The sequence below is a fragment of the Corythoichthys intestinalis genome, chromosome 4, assembly GCF_030265065.1.
Source record: "Corythoichthys intestinalis isolate RoL2023-P3 chromosome 4, ASM3026506v1, whole genome shotgun sequence".
NCBI lineage: Eukaryota > Metazoa > Chordata > Actinopteri > Syngnathiformes > Syngnathidae > Corythoichthys > Corythoichthys intestinalis.
The window spans coordinates 26,627,150-26,647,170 of NC_080398.1; the positions used below are offsets into that span (position 1 = coordinate 26,627,150).

At 38.2% G+C, this 20,021-nt stretch overlaps 1 protein-coding gene across 3 annotated transcripts in view; it reads right to left on the reverse strand.

Moving 5' to 3' along the window:
• plekhg6 (pleckstrin homology domain containing, family G (with RhoGef domain) member 6) overlaps window positions 1-20,021 on the reverse strand; it is a 44,769-nt gene that overhangs the window by 16,857 nt on the left and 7,891 nt on the right. The window contains exons 1-8 of one of the 3 annotated variants that reach the window (XM_057833861.1): window positions 17,644-18,566; window positions 14,296-14,525; window positions 9,916-10,050; window positions 9,708-9,845; window positions 5,106-5,201; window positions 4,959-5,009; window positions 2,232-2,381; window positions 1,945-2,055 (exon numbers count right to left, since the gene is read on the reverse strand). In XM_057833861.1, the coding sequence (XP_057689844.1) occupies window positions 1,945-2,055; window positions 2,232-2,381; window positions 4,959-5,009; window positions 5,106-5,201; window positions 9,708-9,845; window positions 9,916-10,050; window positions 14,296-14,439 (825 nt within the window). In that variant the 5' untranslated portion in view covers window positions 14,440-14,525; window positions 17,644-18,566. The other 2 variants (XM_057833859.1, XM_057833860.1) reach the window with 2 other exon arrangements.

Below are 20,021 nucleotides of genomic sequence, written 5' to 3' on the forward strand. Positions count from 1 at the left end.
TGACTAATGACATAGTTTGAATGCTAGGGAGACCACATTTTACGAAACACAATGGGGGTGTGTTACGTAACAAACCACAAAATGTTGACACCATGGAAAGATGCCATCCACTCCTTCATGTTTAACATAGGCTGATATTTAATAGAAACTTGGAGTATTGCTTGTTTTTATGTGGTGGGGGATTCCAGAATTGGTGGACATCTTAGCTTTAAAATTCTTGAAAAATAAGCTTTCACTTTCCTGATTTTCTGCTCAATCATCAACAATAGGTGATAAAGTATCAAAGCTTCGATTAGCTCATCTTACAGATAATTTTATCTATATATTAGCTTGATAGAAGTTAGCGTATTAGCTAGCTTGTATTGTTGACCAAAATGACAAATTTACTGAAGAAATTAATGAAAGAAAAAAAAAAGTCTTTATCCGACAGGGTTGCATGAGGTAGAGTGAGTCATTTAATCCATTTTAGAATCAGAAATTCTTTTTCTGGCCTCTGTAACCTTTTATCTAATTACTCCAAAATCTAGTCACCTCTTACCTTTCCTATTATAAATATATATAAGTTTGATAATAATCCTTTCATTCATTCTTCAGATCTTGAACGCAAACATATAAACTAAAAAGGTATTACGAAGTTCCTTTTCTGACCTCTGTGACCTTTCACCTTTAACCTCACAACCCCAAAATTTAAAAATCTCTGGCGTTTCTTATTCAAAATATATCCTGTATATTTCCTAACAATTCCTTTATCTGTCCTTGAGTTATCTTGAACACAAACATACAGACAGACATATTGAACTGAATACATAACTTTTGCTTCCGTAGGCTTCACCTCGTGTACTGGTGAAGGTAAAAATATGAAAAATTAAAACCAAGGATATAAATTTGCTTGACCAGTTCTTTTGGAAAACTGTCTGATGTCGCTGCTTTCTTCTACCATGATAAAAAGGCTATGGTAATAGGCTTGTGTTCCACAAATAATCATTAATAATTGAAATATTGATTTTATTAAAACATTTTTTTCCAGTTTTAAGAGACAGCAATGAAACGATTGATACCCCCCAAAATAAAAATTTAATGGAGGCTGAAGCAAGAGAAAGATTTTTGAGACAATAATAATATTTTAGAATAAAAGATTTAAGAGGTATTCCAGACTTATTTGCTATTAAATATATAGGTAACACTTTATTTGACAGTGGCGTCATAAGACTGTCATAAAAACGTCATAATTGTACATTGACATTGTCATGAGCATTAATGAATGCGTATGACAGATGTCATTAAGTGTCATCCAACAAATTTTTTCCCTAACTCCATTTATGTCCAGTCCGCATCTTTTACATCCATACAAAAGTGACATAATTTGCCAGATGACACTTAATGACATCTGTCATAAGCATTCATTAATACTCATGACAGTGTCATGTCATAATTGTTACAGTCGTATGACAGTCTTATGACGACATTGTCAAATAAAGTGTTACCGATGTTTTTAATTGAAAATAAATCTGGAATACCTCTTAAATCTTGTTGTAATCCGTACAATGAAATCTGTCATAAGCATTCATTAATGCTCATGACAGTGTCATGTCATAATTATGACTGTCTTAAGATAGTCTTATGACGCCTCTGTCATAATAAAGTGTTACCAAAATATATATATATATATTCAAGCATTCCTCTATCTTAGTTTTTTTCTCTTTAAATTTACTCTTAGGACAAGTTCATTTAATCAGAAAAAGCATGTTTTAGGATTTTGTTTATGGCCTTTTTAAAATTTGAAGGTTTGGATGTAAAATATGCTTCAATTCTGGGATGACTCTTGCATTGTTATAAATGGTTTAAAATAATATACTTTAACATATCCCCCCCCCCAAAAAAAAAAATCATTGCAAATGAGCAAATCCACGGAGCCTGAACCATGAATATAAATAGGAGTCTGACCTGCACGAATGTGACGAATTGTGGGTTGCTTTCCATCTGTTGGCGTGCAAACTCAAAGCTATTTTCTTCTTCGGCACAGTAATGGTAGTACGAAGAGAAGCGTTCACTAAACTGCAGAGACACAACATATCATGTCTCGTTTACCATTCATGTAATCTATTTGTTTTTTGTTCTTAAAGTTGATGGCAGACAAGATCATTTGTTTTCAGCAGTTTAATTCAAAAAGTGATTGTCATGGTTTAGGACAAATTGATTAAACACATTGGAAAATACTTTAAAATACTCACCTGGAGGAAGCCCGCCTCCATTTGTATTGGGTTAAAAGGTTTGCCTGTCAAGCGCACTAGTTCTAACATGGGATAAATCACTTCCTGCCAGAACAGCTGGTGTGCACTGAGGATGGTAGGAAGGTTGGAGAAAAGTAGCTCGGGGGTCACCTGAAACTCAAACAAGATGAAATTAAGTTATCAACTACTGTTTTCAGTATTTTTGTCATCTCATGATAAAGTAGTGCTGTACGATATTACAAAATATCGCTAAAATGATATAAAATTTTCAACTAACATTTTACGCCAATTGTCATTATCGGCATATATAGACCTGGTTCTCCAATGCATATTTTGTCCAGCTGGTGGCGTGGCAGCCAAATTGTAATGACAGCCGCATTTAAGGATTCCATATACCATAGTAATACCGCCAATCGGTCTCAAGATGTACCTATCTCCAGTCAATACTTAGCCATTTTACTCCCCTTCCCAACCGTAGGTGAGTAATGCATGCAAGACCATTGAAAATGGCAACAGGCACGTACAGAATACAGACAGCATAATTTATTCCGATATCAAGATGAATGAATTTATTATCAAAAATATTATACTAGCTAGTGTTGTTTTCGTCAACGATGACAATACCGAAAATATTTCATCAACGAACAATGTTTTCATGACAACGACGTCACGATGACGCACTGAAAACGTGTCTTGGGAGACTAAAACATAACGAGACGGATGCCAGTTGTCGTCTGATGACACAAGAACTAGATGAAAATTTGCCATAGTTTCCGTCATAAATTCACAATGTGTGATATTTTCATAGGCGGAGTTTGACTTTTGGGGTGGGGGGGCACAACATGTTGATGACCCTGAAACGCAGTGTCAGCAATAAAATTAACTTACAAGAATATTTAGAACAATAAGTTGTCAATGAGCGTTTTTGTTTCCCATCATTCTTGAGGGGAATTCTAAATCAGGCTGCTTAGGCAATACTTTTCGCCAAGATCGTCATCCATTGAGTATGGTACGCCCGCCGATGTCGTGCCAATGTAGTTACCCAAGTCAAAAATTGTATCCCCTGGGCGGAGCCAAATGGAGGTAGATTTGTGTCTTTATTATTCATCAAAAAAAAGGTTGCTTCAATCAAAAAAAAAGTTGCTTCAATCAAAATATATATTTTCAACCAAAAAAAATGTCGCTTCAATCAAAAATAAATGTGCTTGAATGTAAAAATAAATTTGAAACTCAAAAAACTAAAAAAAAAAAATAAAAAAAATGCATGTGAAAGCTATTTTTCTTTGATTTTTTGTTTGTTTGGTTGGTTTTGGTTTTTTTTTTTTTTTTTGATTGAAGTCAATTTTTTTTTTTGATTGAAGCAACTTTTTTGATTGAAATAATGTTGATTTGTGATTGGGCCACATTTTGGCAGGGACATTGTCGTCTGTATTATTCAATCAAAAAATAAGTTGCTTCAAAAAAATATAGATTTTCAAAGAGAAAATCACTTCAATCAAAAAAAAGAAACATTTTAATCAAAAAAAAGTTTTTGAATGCAAAAAAATATGTGAGATTTGCATTCTTTGATTGAAGCAATCCTTTTTGTGTTAGGACATTTTTGTGTCATTTAGACACAAATGCCCTAACACAAAAATCCCCCTAAAAGTTGCTTCAATCAAAAAAAAAAAAAAAAAAAAAAAAAAAAAAAAAAAAAATTCAATTAAAGAAAAAGATCTTTAAATTTTTTATTTTTTACTTTTTTTTTATTACATGCAAAGCAAATGACCACCTAAGGTGCTCGAAAAACAGTTTTGACCCATTATAAAAATATATTTTGTTGTTAATTTCATTCAATTTTGTTGCAGTTTTAATGCTTTACAAGCATTAGCGCGGTGACTCGGTGTCCTCTTAAATTCTTGGAAAACATTTTATATACAATTTGTGGCATCCAGGTGAGTTTAATTACTTGCAAATACTGTGCTGTTTTCCTGCTGAGTGTGTATTATTATAATAAAAATGGTGATGTCCTTGTAGACTCTACAGTTATGTGCTTGTCTGTCATGTTCATTCAAAATTGTTGGAAACCTTTTATTTATATATATACATATATATATATATATATATATATATATTCATTCTTTGACTAAAAACGTTGGAAGTTTATAGACGAAAACATTTTGAGAATTGTCAACTAAAACTAGATGAAATTTGTCTGGGTTTTCATTTTCGTAAAACTAGATGAAGATGAACACATTTTGAAGTGACTAAAACTAAGACTAATAAGTACAGTATTTTCATCCAAAAGACTAAGACGAAAATTTAAATGGCTGCCAAGAACAACACTGATGCTAACTTAATATACAGCATTCTTAAAAGTCAAAAACATTTGGCACAAGTATTAGTAGATAATTACTACAGATATATTTACATTTGAGCAAAAATATGTAAGCTATTTTGCTGCTTCTGTTTACACTGGATAATTTTAGGTTGCAGCACTACTTGATACATTTAACATTTGTGGCAGGTCTGTTTAACACCAAGTCAAAAATAAAGTGGAGGAGGCTGTTAATTGCTGTATATTTTTTTACCAAATAATGAAAACTATTATGTATCATGGCATATAGATATTTTAATGGTCCAATTTTTTCCATATCCAACAGCAGTACATTTTCCGTATATGCATAAAAATCTTTCCTTAATGTGTAAGTGTGGGAGTTTTGTGGCCCAGAAGAGGGCTGGACTGACCTCCTGGAGGAAGCCACGAAGGCGCATGTTGACCAGAGCTGAGATAGCCAACTATAACAAAAAAAAACAAAAACAAAAATGGAAGTGTGATGTAATCGTAGCAGACGCCTTGTTTGGATATTGACTGAAAACCCAGTATCTTCTTACATCCTTGGTAATAATGAGTTTGTTGATGTAGTTGAGTTCGGTGAGCACAAACTCCCACATTGCTTCCTGTTGGTGCCTTTGCATCCGAGACATGGTCTGGCAAGAAATGGAAATGGGGAAATTATAAAGCTATCTTAACAATGTTTTTTTTTTTTTTTGATACAGTCAAAATGGGTGGCATTATCAGAGGGGGGCGAGTTTTAACTTAAAGTGATCCTCGATCTTTAAGACAAGTAATTCTTAAAAGACAAATGTTATAATGAGTTATAATAATTTGATATTATAACCCCTCTTAATGTTTTTGTTTTAATAAAATTTGTAAAAATATTTTAACTGATAGGTCGCCATTCTTGTTGACGTCGCAGTGCGGTGACATCACCGGGCCCGCTGCCGAACTTCCAGCGCGTCTCGGCAAGTGCGTCTCAATGACAATGGAGCGAAAGAGTGTATGCAGTTGAGAACTCCGGTTTTTGTTAGCAGATCTTCAAGGTAAGCTATTGCGTTTTCAAACTTAATTATGTAGCTTGTTAGCATCCAGAGCTGTCATGTACTTTACATACAGTACACGCCAAATGTTTGAACACACCTTGTCATTCGTGCATTTTTATTTTCATGACTATTGATTATAAATTCTCACTGAAGGTAATAAAACTATGAATGCACACATGTGATAGTCAGGATCGGAGTCATGTCGTGGCTGGCTGTCCTCATTAAATTCGTCATCTGACGGGTACAAATCCTGGAATCGAGTGTATTCCATGTCTTGGACATTGTAACGCGTGGTAGGTAGGATACGTGCATAAAAGTACCAAAAACGGGGAGATGCTTCCACTTATGCACATTTATTCACAAAAAATAATATTTCCACTTTGACCACTCGTCACTCGAGAGCTCAGCGGTACGCACACACGCGTTCCCAGACGAACTCCAACATAAAAGCAAGGTCCATGTCAGAGTCACTGTCGTCACTGTAGCGTGCCATAGTGCTTTAATTATTTGGTATGATTTGGGGAAAACTCCTACGAAGAAGAGTCCACAAAAAAGACAGCAATAGTAATACAAACCCGCGTTTTTTCACTCACTCGAAGATCCAGGAATTAGACCGAGCAGGAATTACACCAATCCCATGGCAATGTTGCAGCCGCGATCAGTCCGTCGAATCCACTAAATAGACTGATCCGAAAAGCCGATGTGGGACCGATGAATCGAGAAAATAGACAGATCCGAAACCAATATTGTAGCCGCGGTGGGATCGTCGGATCCAGGAAAAATGTTCGGGTGCCAGTTGTAACGCGCGGTAGGTAGGATACGTGCATACAGGGACCAAAAAGGGGAGAAGCTTCCACTTATTCACATTTAGTCACAAAAAATAATAATTCCAACTTGACCACTCACGTCACTCCCCTTGTTTCCATTTGACTGGAAATTGCTTCCAAAAGCAGCACATCGTGGCATTTTACTTGGCAAGTTTAGGCAGCAATACGCAATTGTTGTGCACTCATTTGGAAACATCCCATTTACATCGTCACTGCGAGCCCGCAAAACATGGCGCCAACTATTAGTCAAAATATGTACTAAATATTATAAAATATTGCCATTGATTTAACATTTTATCGGTTTCTAACAACATATTTTAGTACCAGAGAACAATTGTGTTTTATTAGAGCCTACATTTATTTAAGGTAGAGGATCCCTTTAAATAGCTCGTTGGCTGCCAATGACGGTGCTAGACATCCAATGAAATTGAACTGGGAGGGCTGCATTCAGAGTTCAAATGCATTGTACATCTACTAGTGACAATTTCAATTCACAGCAGAAGCATGAAAAAAAGCCACATGATTGCACATCTATCAGTGTCAATGGCTCTGAAAGTGTTTACATTTTTCTAAGATTATTATCATAATTCAGAAAAAAAATTTTTTTTTAGAAACCCCACATCCCTGACAGCAGTGTTTCTTAAAGTATGGTACGAATACCACTGGTGGTATATGTACTCCCTCTAGTTGTACACGAAGCAATCACTGGTTACAAAGGATTGCGCAATGGTAAAGTGGCTTAAAGTGATCCTCTACCTTAAATACATGTAGGCTCTAATAAACCACAATTGTTCTCTTGTACTAAAATATGTTGTTAGAAACACATAAATTGTTAAATCAATGGCAATATTTTATCATATTTAGTACATATTTTGACCAATAGTTGGGAGAGGAGATTCTTGGGGATAGTTGGCGCCATGTTTTGTGGGCTCACAGTGATGACGTAAATGGGATGTTTCCAAATGTGTAGCGTGTACAACAATTGCGTATTGCTGCCTAAACTCACTTAGTAAAATGCCACGATGTGCTGCTTTTGGATGCAATTTCCAGTCAAATGGTAACAATGGAAGTGACGTGAGTGGTCAAGGTGGAATTATTATTTTTTGTGAATAAATGTGCATAAGTGGAAGCTTCTCCCCTTTTTGGTCCTTGTATGCTCGTATCCTACCTACCACGCGTTACAACTGGCGCCCAAAAATTTTTCCTGGATCCTCAGTCAAGTAAGGGATCCGTCAAATTTCTGGATCCGACGGTCCCACCGCGGCTGCAATATTGGTTTTGGATCTGTCTAGTTTCTGGATTCGTCGTTCCCACAGCGGCTTTTGGTATCAGTCTATTTTGTGGATTCGACGGCCTGATCGCGGTTGCAACATTGCCATGAGATCGGTCTAATTCCTGGATCTTCGAGTGAGTGAAAAAACGCGGATTTGGATTACTATTGGTATCTTTTTTGTTGACTATTCTTCGTGGGAGTTTTCCCCAAATCATACCAAATAATTAAAGCACTATGGCACGCTACAGTGACGACAGTGACTCTGACATGGACCTTACTTTTATGTTGGAGTTCGTCTGGGAACGCGTGTGTGCGTACCGCTGAGCTCCCGAGTGACGAGTGGCCAAGGTGAAAATATTTTTTTTGTGTGTGAATAAATGTGCATAAGTGGAAGCTTCTCCCCTTTTTGGTACTTTTATGCACATATCCTACCTAACCACGCGTTACAATGTCCAAGACATGGATTACACTCGATTCCAGGATTTGTTCCCGTCAAACTGTTGGCTTGTACTGTATGTAAAGCATACGACAGCTCTGGACACTAACAAGCTACATAATTATACTGGGATAAGTTTGAAAACGCAGTATCCTACCTTGAAGATGTGCCAACAAAAACCGGAGTTCTCAACAGCATACACTCTGTGCTCCGTTATCATTGAGACGGACTTGCAGCGAGTACATCACCAGTTTTGCCCAATTCTTCTCTTATAAGGTGCTGTATTTCCTGTTCTCATTTTGCCTTTGCTGCTCGTCTTGTGTACGACCGACAGTGCTGTCCAGCTCTTCACTTTTCCGATCTGGTTCAAATTGGAAGGGCAGAACCAACGACATGTTGGGGTAGCTAAGAAAGACACGCTGGAAGTTCGGCCCGGTGACGTCACGCACTGCGACATAACAAGAATGGCGACCAATCACTTAAAATAATTTTACAAATTTTATTAAAACGAAAACATTAAGAGGGGTTTTAATATCAAATTATTATAACTCATACAAATATTTATCTTTTAAGAATTACTTGTCTTAAAGATCAGGATTACTTTAAATTTTTCCTTAAAATGGAGTACAGTGCAGGTGTATTTAACTATTGTGTTTGACTTTTAAGTTCACCACATTTGCAAATATGCATTGAGAATGGTTTTCAAATATTTATGTGAAAAACGTTTGAAATATTCTTTTATTCATATTAAAGTTTATCTGAGATTCAATTATGTTTTGTTAACTTTTAGGGAGTATTTTAGTAGATTTGATTGTAAGAGTGTTTTAGGTAATATTTTTGTACTATACTGTTTGATTACATCTAGAAGCATTTACATAACTTTTAATGAGTATATTTAAAAACTTTAATATTTGGTTGACTTTTTAGGGAATATTTTTTGTAAATTGAAGACAGTCTCAATAACCTTTGGCAGTATTTTAGAAGCTTTAATAGTATTTTGTAAACCTTTAGGAAGTATTATAGTAGCTTTGATAGTACGTGGTTAACCTTTAAGATGTTTTTTATTTTTGTATGTGTGTCAATTTAAGAGCACTGAGATAACTTTAATGGAGTGTTTGTTGACATCTATTGGTATTTACACAACTTGTGAGTGGGAATGTTAGCCAAGTCACATGTATTTAGATAATTTGTAGTGATTAGTATCTTTTAACTTTTAGGGATTTTTTTTTTTTTTTTTTTTTTTAATATAAGAGTGTTAGTACTATATAAGTTTTGCAAAGTATTTTTGCAGAGTTAATAGTATTTTTTTTTTTTTTTAATCTTTTAGGGAGTATTTTAGTATATTTAATAGTATTTAACTTTTACGGAGTATTATATTTGATTAAGGAGTATTTCAGTAATTTTTAAGGATTTGATTACATCTAGGAGTGCTTTAGTAACATTATGTACATGAACACTCAACCATATTTTCATGTTGGTCATTATTTTTGCAGGTGTTACTTGAGAAGCACTGCTTTAGAAGTTCCACTGTATTTGTAACCGAGATAATATATTGTGTGTCAAGGAAGTAGTCTTACAGAGTGAGACTTGACAATGTCGGTCCAGTTCCTCTCCAGCAGGCTTCCACGTTTCTCCTCTCTCCATCTCCACCTCAGGCTGACAGGCACAGCGAAGGCCTCCAGCTCCAGCTTCAACACGTCCAACTGATTCTTCTCCTGAAAGAAAGAGAAAGTGAAGATGAAGCTGTGTTTCTTGTTCTCTCCACATGACATGACAAAATGGTACCTCTGTTGTCAGGTTCCTGTCAACCACACCCTGATTGAGAAAAACTTGTTTAAGTGCAGCTCTGGGTTTGGATGATGAGGACGCTCCCTTAGTCACAGTTGAATAGGAGCTCACAACTTTCTGTCTTTTGTGCATCTGGAAAAAAGATGAATGGCGACAAGAGTAAGTATTTATTTTTATTCGAAAAGTGGAGTTTTAAAAATGGTCAGAATTGGGATAGCTATCTTTGTCAGTCTACTTTGTCAGCTTTTTTTGTATTGTTCCTCGGTGGACCAGCTGCTGCTGACTCTCAACTTGAAACATGGATTTAATTAGTTGGTCCCTCAGCATTTTTGTCAAGATTTTTTTCAACAAAACACGGCTCAAGGAGAGACGTTCTGCCAAGAGGGGGACCTTTGCGGCGGGCTACGTGCGAGATTCACGGACGCACTGGCAGCCCGCCTGTCTCACAGTCCTATCTGTGGAAGACGTCGAGGATATCTGGCTTATTGGTATGATGATCGCGGAGGTCCTCCTGTTTGGCTTGGGAGGTTACCTACTCTACCGGAAAGTTTCCAAGACGGCAGCTTTCAGGGAAATTGGCAAATTGACCACTGATCTAACGGCGCAACTCAGGACTCCAGAGGACCGGTTGGAGGCCCGTTTGGAGGCCTGGATCGGGACCTTATTCACGGTCCGGCCTGGGGATAGCAGAAGAGAGGATGATTTAATCGGGAACCAGCTTACGGAGCTGTCTCGTCGGACCGCTAATGTTGGTAGGGAACTGGGAGACCTGCGATCTGGACTATGTCTTGATGATTTATTCAAGGCTTCGGAGGACAGGCATTAGGCCCAGATTGGAACATTAGTCTGCGCTTGCACGGCTCAATCCGGGGAGGGATGGAGACGTATGGAGAACATCGCGTTTCAACTGGCGGAATTGTCAAGACAAACTGCAACTGTTGGGAGAGACTTGCAGGAGCTGAGGTCTGCGTAACTGACTGAGGACAACTGCACTTTTTTAGACATCTAAATTCCGATTCGGATTAAAATCTCCTTATCTGACTCCCCTCTGCCCCCCCCTTCTTCCTCCTGGGAGAGCCACGCAGATGGTCCTTATCTGACGCCCTTAATCTCTCCTCCCAAGGCCGGTCGCAGGGTCCTGTGACTCTTATTTTGTCTGCATGCACACACAAATACTGATATACAAACACATTCTGAAGTCCCTCCAAATCCGCTTTCGTCTTTTCAAAGTATCACTGCCCCTTCTACCAGCCATGATTGAGAAGTTCCTTATTCTCGTATAAAAAATTCCTGCATGTGACCTTTGCATCGTGTCATATTCCTGCTATGTTGTATGATATACTGTATGTGTGTTCACTGTAACTTTCCTAACTGCAACTGCTCTATCATTTCTGAAGAAGAGAGAGAGATCGTTGGTGGCGCTGTTCATCTGCAGCGGCCCGATGCTCACTCATCGAACTTAATTCGAACGTAATTTCGTTGTCATGTCTGTGTGTTAATGACTGTTAAAGCTCTGTATTCCCTGTGTATTCCCTGTATCAACAGGAAGATCCCATATATTGTCCATAAATCATCAGGAAGTCACCCAAAACCAATAAGAAGTGATCAGGCATTGTCCCAAAATCAATAGAAAGTGACCCGAGATCAAGACGAAGTGACCTAGAAAATGTCCAACTATCAACAGCCAACACCAATAGGAAGAAACCCGAAATCTTACCAAAATTAACAGGAAATGACCTGAAATCACCAGGAAAAAAACCCAGAATTGTCCCAAAATTAGTAGGATGTGACCTAAAATCAACACGAAGTGATAAAAAAAATGTTCTATAACCAACTGGACGCAACCTGAAATAATCAGGAAGTGACACATAATTACCCCCCCCAAAAAAAGGAAGAAAAATCCACACGTTTACCCACTAGCTTGAACGCATTTGTAGGAGCCTAGATAACGTTTGGTTGATTGTTCATGTTCATTGTGAATAATTTGATTGATTCAATGTGATAGGCTTGTGATTTTTTTATTTGATTTATAAAACGAGCTCGTGACGTCACGTTTTACGACCTAGGCGGACGGAAATGTTTGTGCGAGCAGGTGTGCTAAGGCAGAAGGAAGAGAGCCACACAGTTTTTTGACCTCTCTCTCTATAACGTTCTATATTTCTCTCTTTTACGGTCAAAGTGGATAATTTTACGTTTTCTCATTATTCTCTCTGTTTGTTCCTTTGTTCACATTTTGGATATCGCTCTGTGGAGTCGTTTTTTGTTGGATTAAATGAATGAACTCAATATGAGCAGTGAGAGTCCTTTTTGCCGCTGTCCGGCGGGCTTGTGAGGAAGCGACAGAGAGAGCGTCTAGCTGGGCCTTTTTTGTTGGTTGGAACTTACAGCATTCCCAAAACATTTCTCCAAAAATTGCATTTTCTATTTATTCGTAGTAACAGTCCTTTATAGGTAAAGTGGCAGTAGTAGTAGTAGTTTTTTAGAAGAATGAATTCCAAACATGCAAAGTGTGACGTGTTAATATATTGTATGAAGTCTTAAATGTGTTTTTTTTTTTTTTTTTTGTACAGATATTTTAAAAAAATACGTTTTGAAAGAAAATGAGGAGTAATAATTTCATGAACTTAGTTTAAAAAGGAATAAACATAAAAAGGACACACACGAGATGTTTAAAATGTGTGCGTTCCTAATCCCTTTGAACATACAGTGGAACAAATAAGTATTTAGTCAACCACTAATTTTGCAAGTTGTCCCACTTGAAAATATTAGAGAGGCCTGTAATTGTCAACATGGGTAAACCTCCATCATGAGAGACAGAATGTGGAAAAAAAACAGAAAATCACATTGTTTGATTTTTAAAGAATTTATTTGCAAATCATGGTGGAAAATAAGTATTTGGTCAATACCAAAAGTTCATCTCAATACTTTGTTATGTACCCTTTGTTGGCAATAACGGAGGCCAAACGTTTTCTGTAACTCTTCACAAGCTTTTCACACACTGTTGCTGGTATTTTGGCCCATTCCTCCATGCAGATCTCCTCTAGAGCAGTGATGTTTTGGGGCTGTCGTTGGGCAACACGGACTTTCAACTCCCTCCTCACCCTGTGGCATCAAAATGATAACAAGAACGGTGAGCAAAAATCCCAGAGCCACATGGGGGGACCTAGTGAATGACCTACAGAAAGCTGGGATCACAGTAACAAAGGCTACTATTTGTAACACAATGCACCGCCAGGGACTCAAATCCTGCACTGCCAGACGTGTCCCCCTGCTGAAGAACGTACACATCCTGGCCCGTCTGCGGTTGGCTAGAGAGCATTTGGATGATCCAGAAGAGGACTGCGAGAATGTGTTATGGTCAGATGAAACCAAAATAGAACTTTTTTGTTAAAACACAGGTTCTTGTGTTTGGGGGGAAAAGAAAACTGAATTGCACCATACCCACTTTGAAGCATGGGGGTGGAAACATCATGCTTAGGGGCCGTTTATCTGCTAAGGGACCAGGACGACTGATCTGTGTCAAGGAAAGAATGAATGGGGCCATGTATCAAGAGATTTTGAGTGAAAATCTCCTTCCATCAGCAAGGGCATTGAAGATGAGACATGGCTGGGTCTTTCAGCATGACAATGATCCTAAACACACAGCCAGGGCAACAGAGGAGTGACTTCGTAAGAAGCATTTCAAGGTCCTGGAGTGGCCTAGCCAGTCTCCAGATCTCAACCCCATAGAAAATCTGTGAAGGGAGTTGAAAATCCGTGTTGCCCAATGACAGCCCCAAAACATCACTGCTCTAGAGGACATCTGCATGGATGAATGGGCCAAAATAACAGCAACAGTGTGTGAAAAGCTTGTGAAGAGTTACAGAAGACGTTTGACCTCTGTTATTGCCAACAAAGGGTACATAACAAAATATTGAGATGAACTTTTGGTATTGACCAAATACTTATTTTCCACCATGATTTGCAAATAAATTCTTTAAAAATCAAACAATGTGATTTTCTGTCTCTCCCCCCCCCCCCCCCCCCCCCCCCATTCTGTCTCTCATAGTTGAGGTTTACCCATGTTGACAATTACAGGCCTCTCTAATATTTTCAAGTGGGAGAACTTGCACAATTAGTGGTTGACTATATACTTATTTGCCCCACTGTATATGCTGTCATTTAGCACTCCTCCTTCCATCATTGTGTCATCTGTCACTCCTGACTGATCAGATGACAGCCTATCTTGTTTCCTATTACAAATTGTAACTCAAGAATTTCCCTTTAGGCATCAGTAAAAATCTCATCTCAGTTCTTCTGAGTTTGAAGTTCCACAAATTAAACTATTCCTAAAGCAAACAGTCGACTCTCTCTGAGGATAGATTGTTCTGTACTTACCCGATGGCTATAAGTGTAGAACTTGACTATTTCAGGTGACAACTTGTGGAAAAAACTGAAGTCTGCTGGGGTTTCAGTGTTGCTCTCTGGCTCCGTGAGGTCCATATCCCCTCCATCACTTGACTGTACTGAAGCTGCATCCATTGCTGATAGGTGTCAATGCTCTCCAAAGGGGATGACTTGATGTTTTAGGGGAAGTCCGGGGACTGGGTCGGTCATTGCCAGTTCAGCTGAGGGAACGAAAAGGGAAACAATTAGCAAAAACTCAGTGACAGCAATAGACGTCCAATCCATTTTCACAGTTATGTACTCCTAGTGAAAATGCATCGAACATCTATTGCCAATCGACGGTAGTGAAACATCTTCAATTAAAATGGATTAGATCAGGGGTGTCCAATATGCGGCCTACTGCCCAGTTTCTATTGGCCTGCAGACAATTGTGATAATATCATTGAATATGGTCAGCACAAGAAGCTTAAATTCAGCCTGCATTCTGTTGTACTTCTCATCTTTAACACTAGATGGTGCTAGTTCCTCAACCAATGCCTTGCTATTAGCTCAGGGGTCAAAACTAAGCTTGAGAACGATAAACAGATACAACCGGATATCCGGTTTTACAGGTGAGAGATACAGCTGTATCGATAGTAAAGTTACCATTCGACAGTAAATAGCCATTAAATATTCAATGAACCGATTGTAGAGATAGAATTCGGCTATCGCGAGCACAAGAATCGGCTTCTAATGCCTAGTTCAATGCATTGCTTAATATGATAATAATTTAGCTTTCACTTCACATGCTGCGCTTGTGTCATTCACCACACAGCGCACTTAGATTGAGACCACACGCTTGATATAATATGGACAAGCACCACTCACAGTCGTGGTTGCCTCAACTTTCCATGCATTTCGGCAAACCCGCTACTAGTTGCCGTCATTACCCGATCGTCACGGGCGTGTCATAACAACGCAAGAGCTAACAAAACCACTGTAACGCAGTGGACAGTTTGTGCTTTGACGCCAGCGACGTGCAGCGATTGATTTTCAACGCACCCTGGACAACAAAAGTCGGACTTTGAAGTGATGAATGCAGCCAGATCTGTTCGCATGGGACAGAGCTAGCTAGTGTGAAGTCTGGAGCGGTACAGAGATCGTGAGTTTTTAACACTTAAAAATAACTCACTACAATGGTGGAAAGGGCAGCACAACCCACTGGAGATTTTGTTTCCACGAAACGCAGTCTACTTAAACATGAACATGTGGATTAGTTGATCTTCCTCAAGAAAAATCTGCCCTTCAAAAAAAGATATGGACAGTGATGAGGAATAAAAATGTGGAAGCACAGGCATAAGTGAATGACTTTGCTGTGTATAAGGTTAAAGTAATGATTATTGACCTGTCCATCTAAATGCTATGTTTTTATTTCCCCAATTATACCAGTGGTAAAGCATAATTTATTATTTATTAATGATAACACTAGCAGGTTTAATTTTTTTTTTCTAGAGCTGCTGCATATTATTAATATTTTTTGTTTGTAAGATGTTTACGTTGAAAGTTTGCACTTAAATTACTTACCTCTTGTGTTCAAAACACCAGGAAATACAGTGATTGATTTACTGCACTTTGTTGTCTGTCACTGGAGTTTTATTTTGTTATCAATCCCATCCAACAAAATGACGGTCATCTCGTAAGCCTTATTTTTTTTATTTTTTATTTTTTCCATTAAAAAATAAAACATGACATTGGTATGAAATTTTGTTTAATTTTGCTATTAGAAATGTGGTCTTTTTTATATTTTTAAAATACTGTACGAACACATGCAAATAAAGGTTTACTATCGTATTGTTTTCACTCTGTATCGAATCGTATCGAATCGCTCGGCCTTAAAAATGTATCGTTTTTTAATCGAATCGTAATTGTGTATCTAGATACATATCGAATCGGCTTCATGCCAGAGATTCCCAACCCTAGTCAAAACCTGACATGTTGAAATCATTGTAGGAAACTGTAGAACTTAATATTTTACATATGTAAATTTATATAAAAACTGAGAATTATACATGTGTATATGAATTTATACATTTCGTGGGTTTTTTCACGATACTCTCATACTTCGAGATTACTTACTGTTGCTTGTAGCCCTTCTAAACTCATTCACCGCAATTGAAAATTACAGGATAAACATCGAAACCGTTTCAGCTGGGAAGGCTAGCGATCATGTTTCACTTCCATTGACGGCAATAGACGTCCAGCCAATGAGTTAACACTTTGAAAATGTGTTTTAAAAACCCGATTTGAAAAAAGAAAAACCTGATTCCGATCCTCCATTTATCAAATGAAAGTCAATGATTTCAAATTGGCCCTTCTTCACTCCCGCATCAGACATTACTATCACAATGGGTAGATTATATTGACATGGCAACACATAGGTGCTGATATTTGACTGGTAAACTAAACGTAACATCATACAAGCAACAACAAGCAATAAAACAAGTCTGAGCAACAAGTCAAAAAGACAAAAATAGATCTGCTATTGTTTTTCAATGTTTTACACTGTATTACATCTTAATATTGCAAAACCAGAACCAGTAACGCAACATTTGTTCACATCGTACGTTAAACCACAACACTGACGTCAGCTACTCTGCACTTAAAATATGCTATTAAAAGTATTGTTTGTTAGTTATCAGAATTACATGGAGTAGGCACTGGTGAATATTGAAAATAATGCCAAAAGATGAATTTTATTTTCCATACAAACTTTCCTCGTGCCAAAACCAGTGGCTCCACTAAAAAGTGGCCAGGGGTGGCCACGACCCCCCCCCCCCCCCATAAAAATTTGCTGCTTGCCAGGATATCGTTAGATTGTAGTAGCATCAGTTATCCATTTCATCCCAAATAAACAGCCAGGCAAGCCGCTGCTCCTCTCCTTCACAGTAGTCTCTCCTGTGTGCCACTCCAAGATTTTAAGTGGGCCCCATCTGGCCACCCCTATGAAAAATTTCTGGAAGTGCCACTGGCCAAAACTCGCAAGGGAAGCATTCCTCACACTTCCCAATCACAAAAAGGTTATGTCTATGTGTTATTGTATTAATGTTGTTTCTGCTGAGTTGTTTAGTGGTTTTAAAACATTTAACCAATTTAACCTTGAATGCCAGCTATTGTTTGTACGTAATTTAATACAAAATGAAGAATTCAAATTTAGGACCAGCACGTCATCTTTTACTTACCTCCCCCGCACTTTTGTCACATTCCGATAACATTTCTCAAATTGAATGTGAGGTTATTTTTAGACTCTTGAATTATTAACGAGCTGGAATTTGAGCATGAATAGTTGTTCGTTTATCTTACGTTTGTCAAAAGTCAGTTGGAAAATGCTTTACAGTCCAAGGTTCCAGCTGAAACGTTACCCAAAATGAGGACCAAGTTAAATACCCACGCTTATTTCTATTGTCATCTGCACTGTCAAGATGTGACTCAAGCAGAATTTACAACCACCCTGTCATGTGAGTATCACTGTGATTTTCACATGATTCGAGCTTGTTTTTTTTGTTTGTTTTTTTTCCACCCATAAACAAAGATAAATAGTAAATAGTACAACTGTGTATTATGGCAAAACAAATAGGAAAAAAGGGCAATAAAGTCACAACAATAAAGTCATATTACAAGATTAAACTTGTAATATCAAGAGAAAACTATCACTTTATTCTTGTAACCTTACAACTTTAATCTCCTTATATACTTTTTTCTTTCTTTGCTTTAATACTCTGTCATAATAAAAAGGCACACTTCATTGAAGACTTTTTATAGAACTGCACTGTATGACACTTTCGTTATGGGTTTAGAAGCCAGGTTTTAGACAGTTATTTGATTTTTTGCACCAACACAAACTTTTAGGCTTGCTTACAGAACATCACTATATCACACTGAGGGAAAGTGGCGGTCATAGTTTAAGTGGCGTCCTGTACAAGAGCCCCCTTTAACTTCCATCTAACCCAGATCTTAACCCCATCAGATTGAATTTTACAGATTCTGTAAACTATATTGAATTATAATATACCAAAGAATAAACCTGAAATTCAGCTAGACAGCAAAACCACCCATTTTTGCCTTTGTCACACACATACTGTCGGTAAGTGAAACATTTTTGATTCAAACTTCCTGGTTACAGTTTCCCTGTACGCTTTCAATCTCAGTAAAACGGGAACTCTTTATCAACAAAGTCAACCATCTTTATATGTGAGAACACCAAGTGACAACTTAAAGAAAGAAGGAAAACCAAACTTTACCTTGAGTGTGATTGTATCCATTACGTGTTGGACTGTCACGTTGGGTTTGCATTCAATTCCTTCCGTCTGGCTGGGTTGTTTCCTCCCTCCGTCTACGCGACTTTCACCTGCGCCTACCTGCGCGCTCTGAAAACTGGGCTAACGGGAATGACTGGATTGTGACAGCCAACGAATCGTTTCTCGGCTTTAACCCTTTCAGGGACAGTGGTCACTGCAGTGGACATTCAAATGTTATCATCAGGGGTGAAAGTGAGCCGGAACGCACCGGATCGGCGTTCCGCCAAGAAATACGATGGCGGAACGCCGATCCAGCATACGGTGCTTTGATCCCGCAAATATGACGGCAACTGTCAAAACCCATTAAAAAAAAAAAAAAAAAAAACTGCCACAGCTGCCACACACGCATCACCAATAAGAACAATCTACTAACGTCAGATTTACATCCACAAGTGTTAACAACAAGCCTAATAAAGAGCTTGTTTAGCGTTGTCCGTTTTCACTGATTTTTATTATTCATTTATTCCACATAGTTCTTCCCAATATCTCGATCTGACAAGTCTCGTTGCCTGCAGCCCTTTTCACACATATATCCAGGGTTTAGGGGTTTATCAGGTGACGCCGGATCTACTCTCGTCATTGGTTTCACATGAATAGATGTCTCGAAAATGAAGCAGGTTGGAGGCTTTCACGGACTTGTCCCATGTTGCCTACTGGCGCTCTCTGTGCGTGGAGGGCTGCGGGTGCAATTTTATAACCTAGACATTACGTCATTTTTGGTCAGCATTGGTTGTCACAATGTTGGTCAAATCGTGTCGTGTTTTGTTCCAGAGGGAGCGTTCCCGACATGTAACTGCAACCAATTTAAGGTCATCAAGAGGTGAGATCGGAGCTGAAAAATCCAGCCCGACCCGACACGGGTCCGCGGGTATTGTGGCCCAACCCGGCCCGAGCCCATTCAATTAACCGGATTTGCAAGCCCGAGGCCAAAAAAACCCCCAAAATGTTATGTTTTATTTGTAGGCCTGAGCCCGGAAAAAAACCAAATGTTATATTTTATTTGTAGGCCCGAGCCCAATAAAAACCTCAAAATTCTATGTATTATTTGTGAGGACTCAGGAGGAGAAGGAGAGGGAAGGGATGGGCCAGTCAGACACTAGCCACGTTTACATGGAGCCAAATATTCCAATTGCAATCGGTTTAGATGTTCAAACCGAATAAATGTGTTCCATATAAACACCTCATTCGGAATGAACAGGCCCAAACCGAATGGAATTTCATTCCGTTTCACAGGGGTGGAATATTCCTTTTCCCAAACCGATTAGAAGTAAAATGATATCATGTAAACAGGGAAGCGGAATGGTGTCTGGTTGCGTTCTTTCTGCACATGCTCCGTACTGACGTGGTGACGTCACTTGGTGACGTAAGTAACGTCACTTGCAA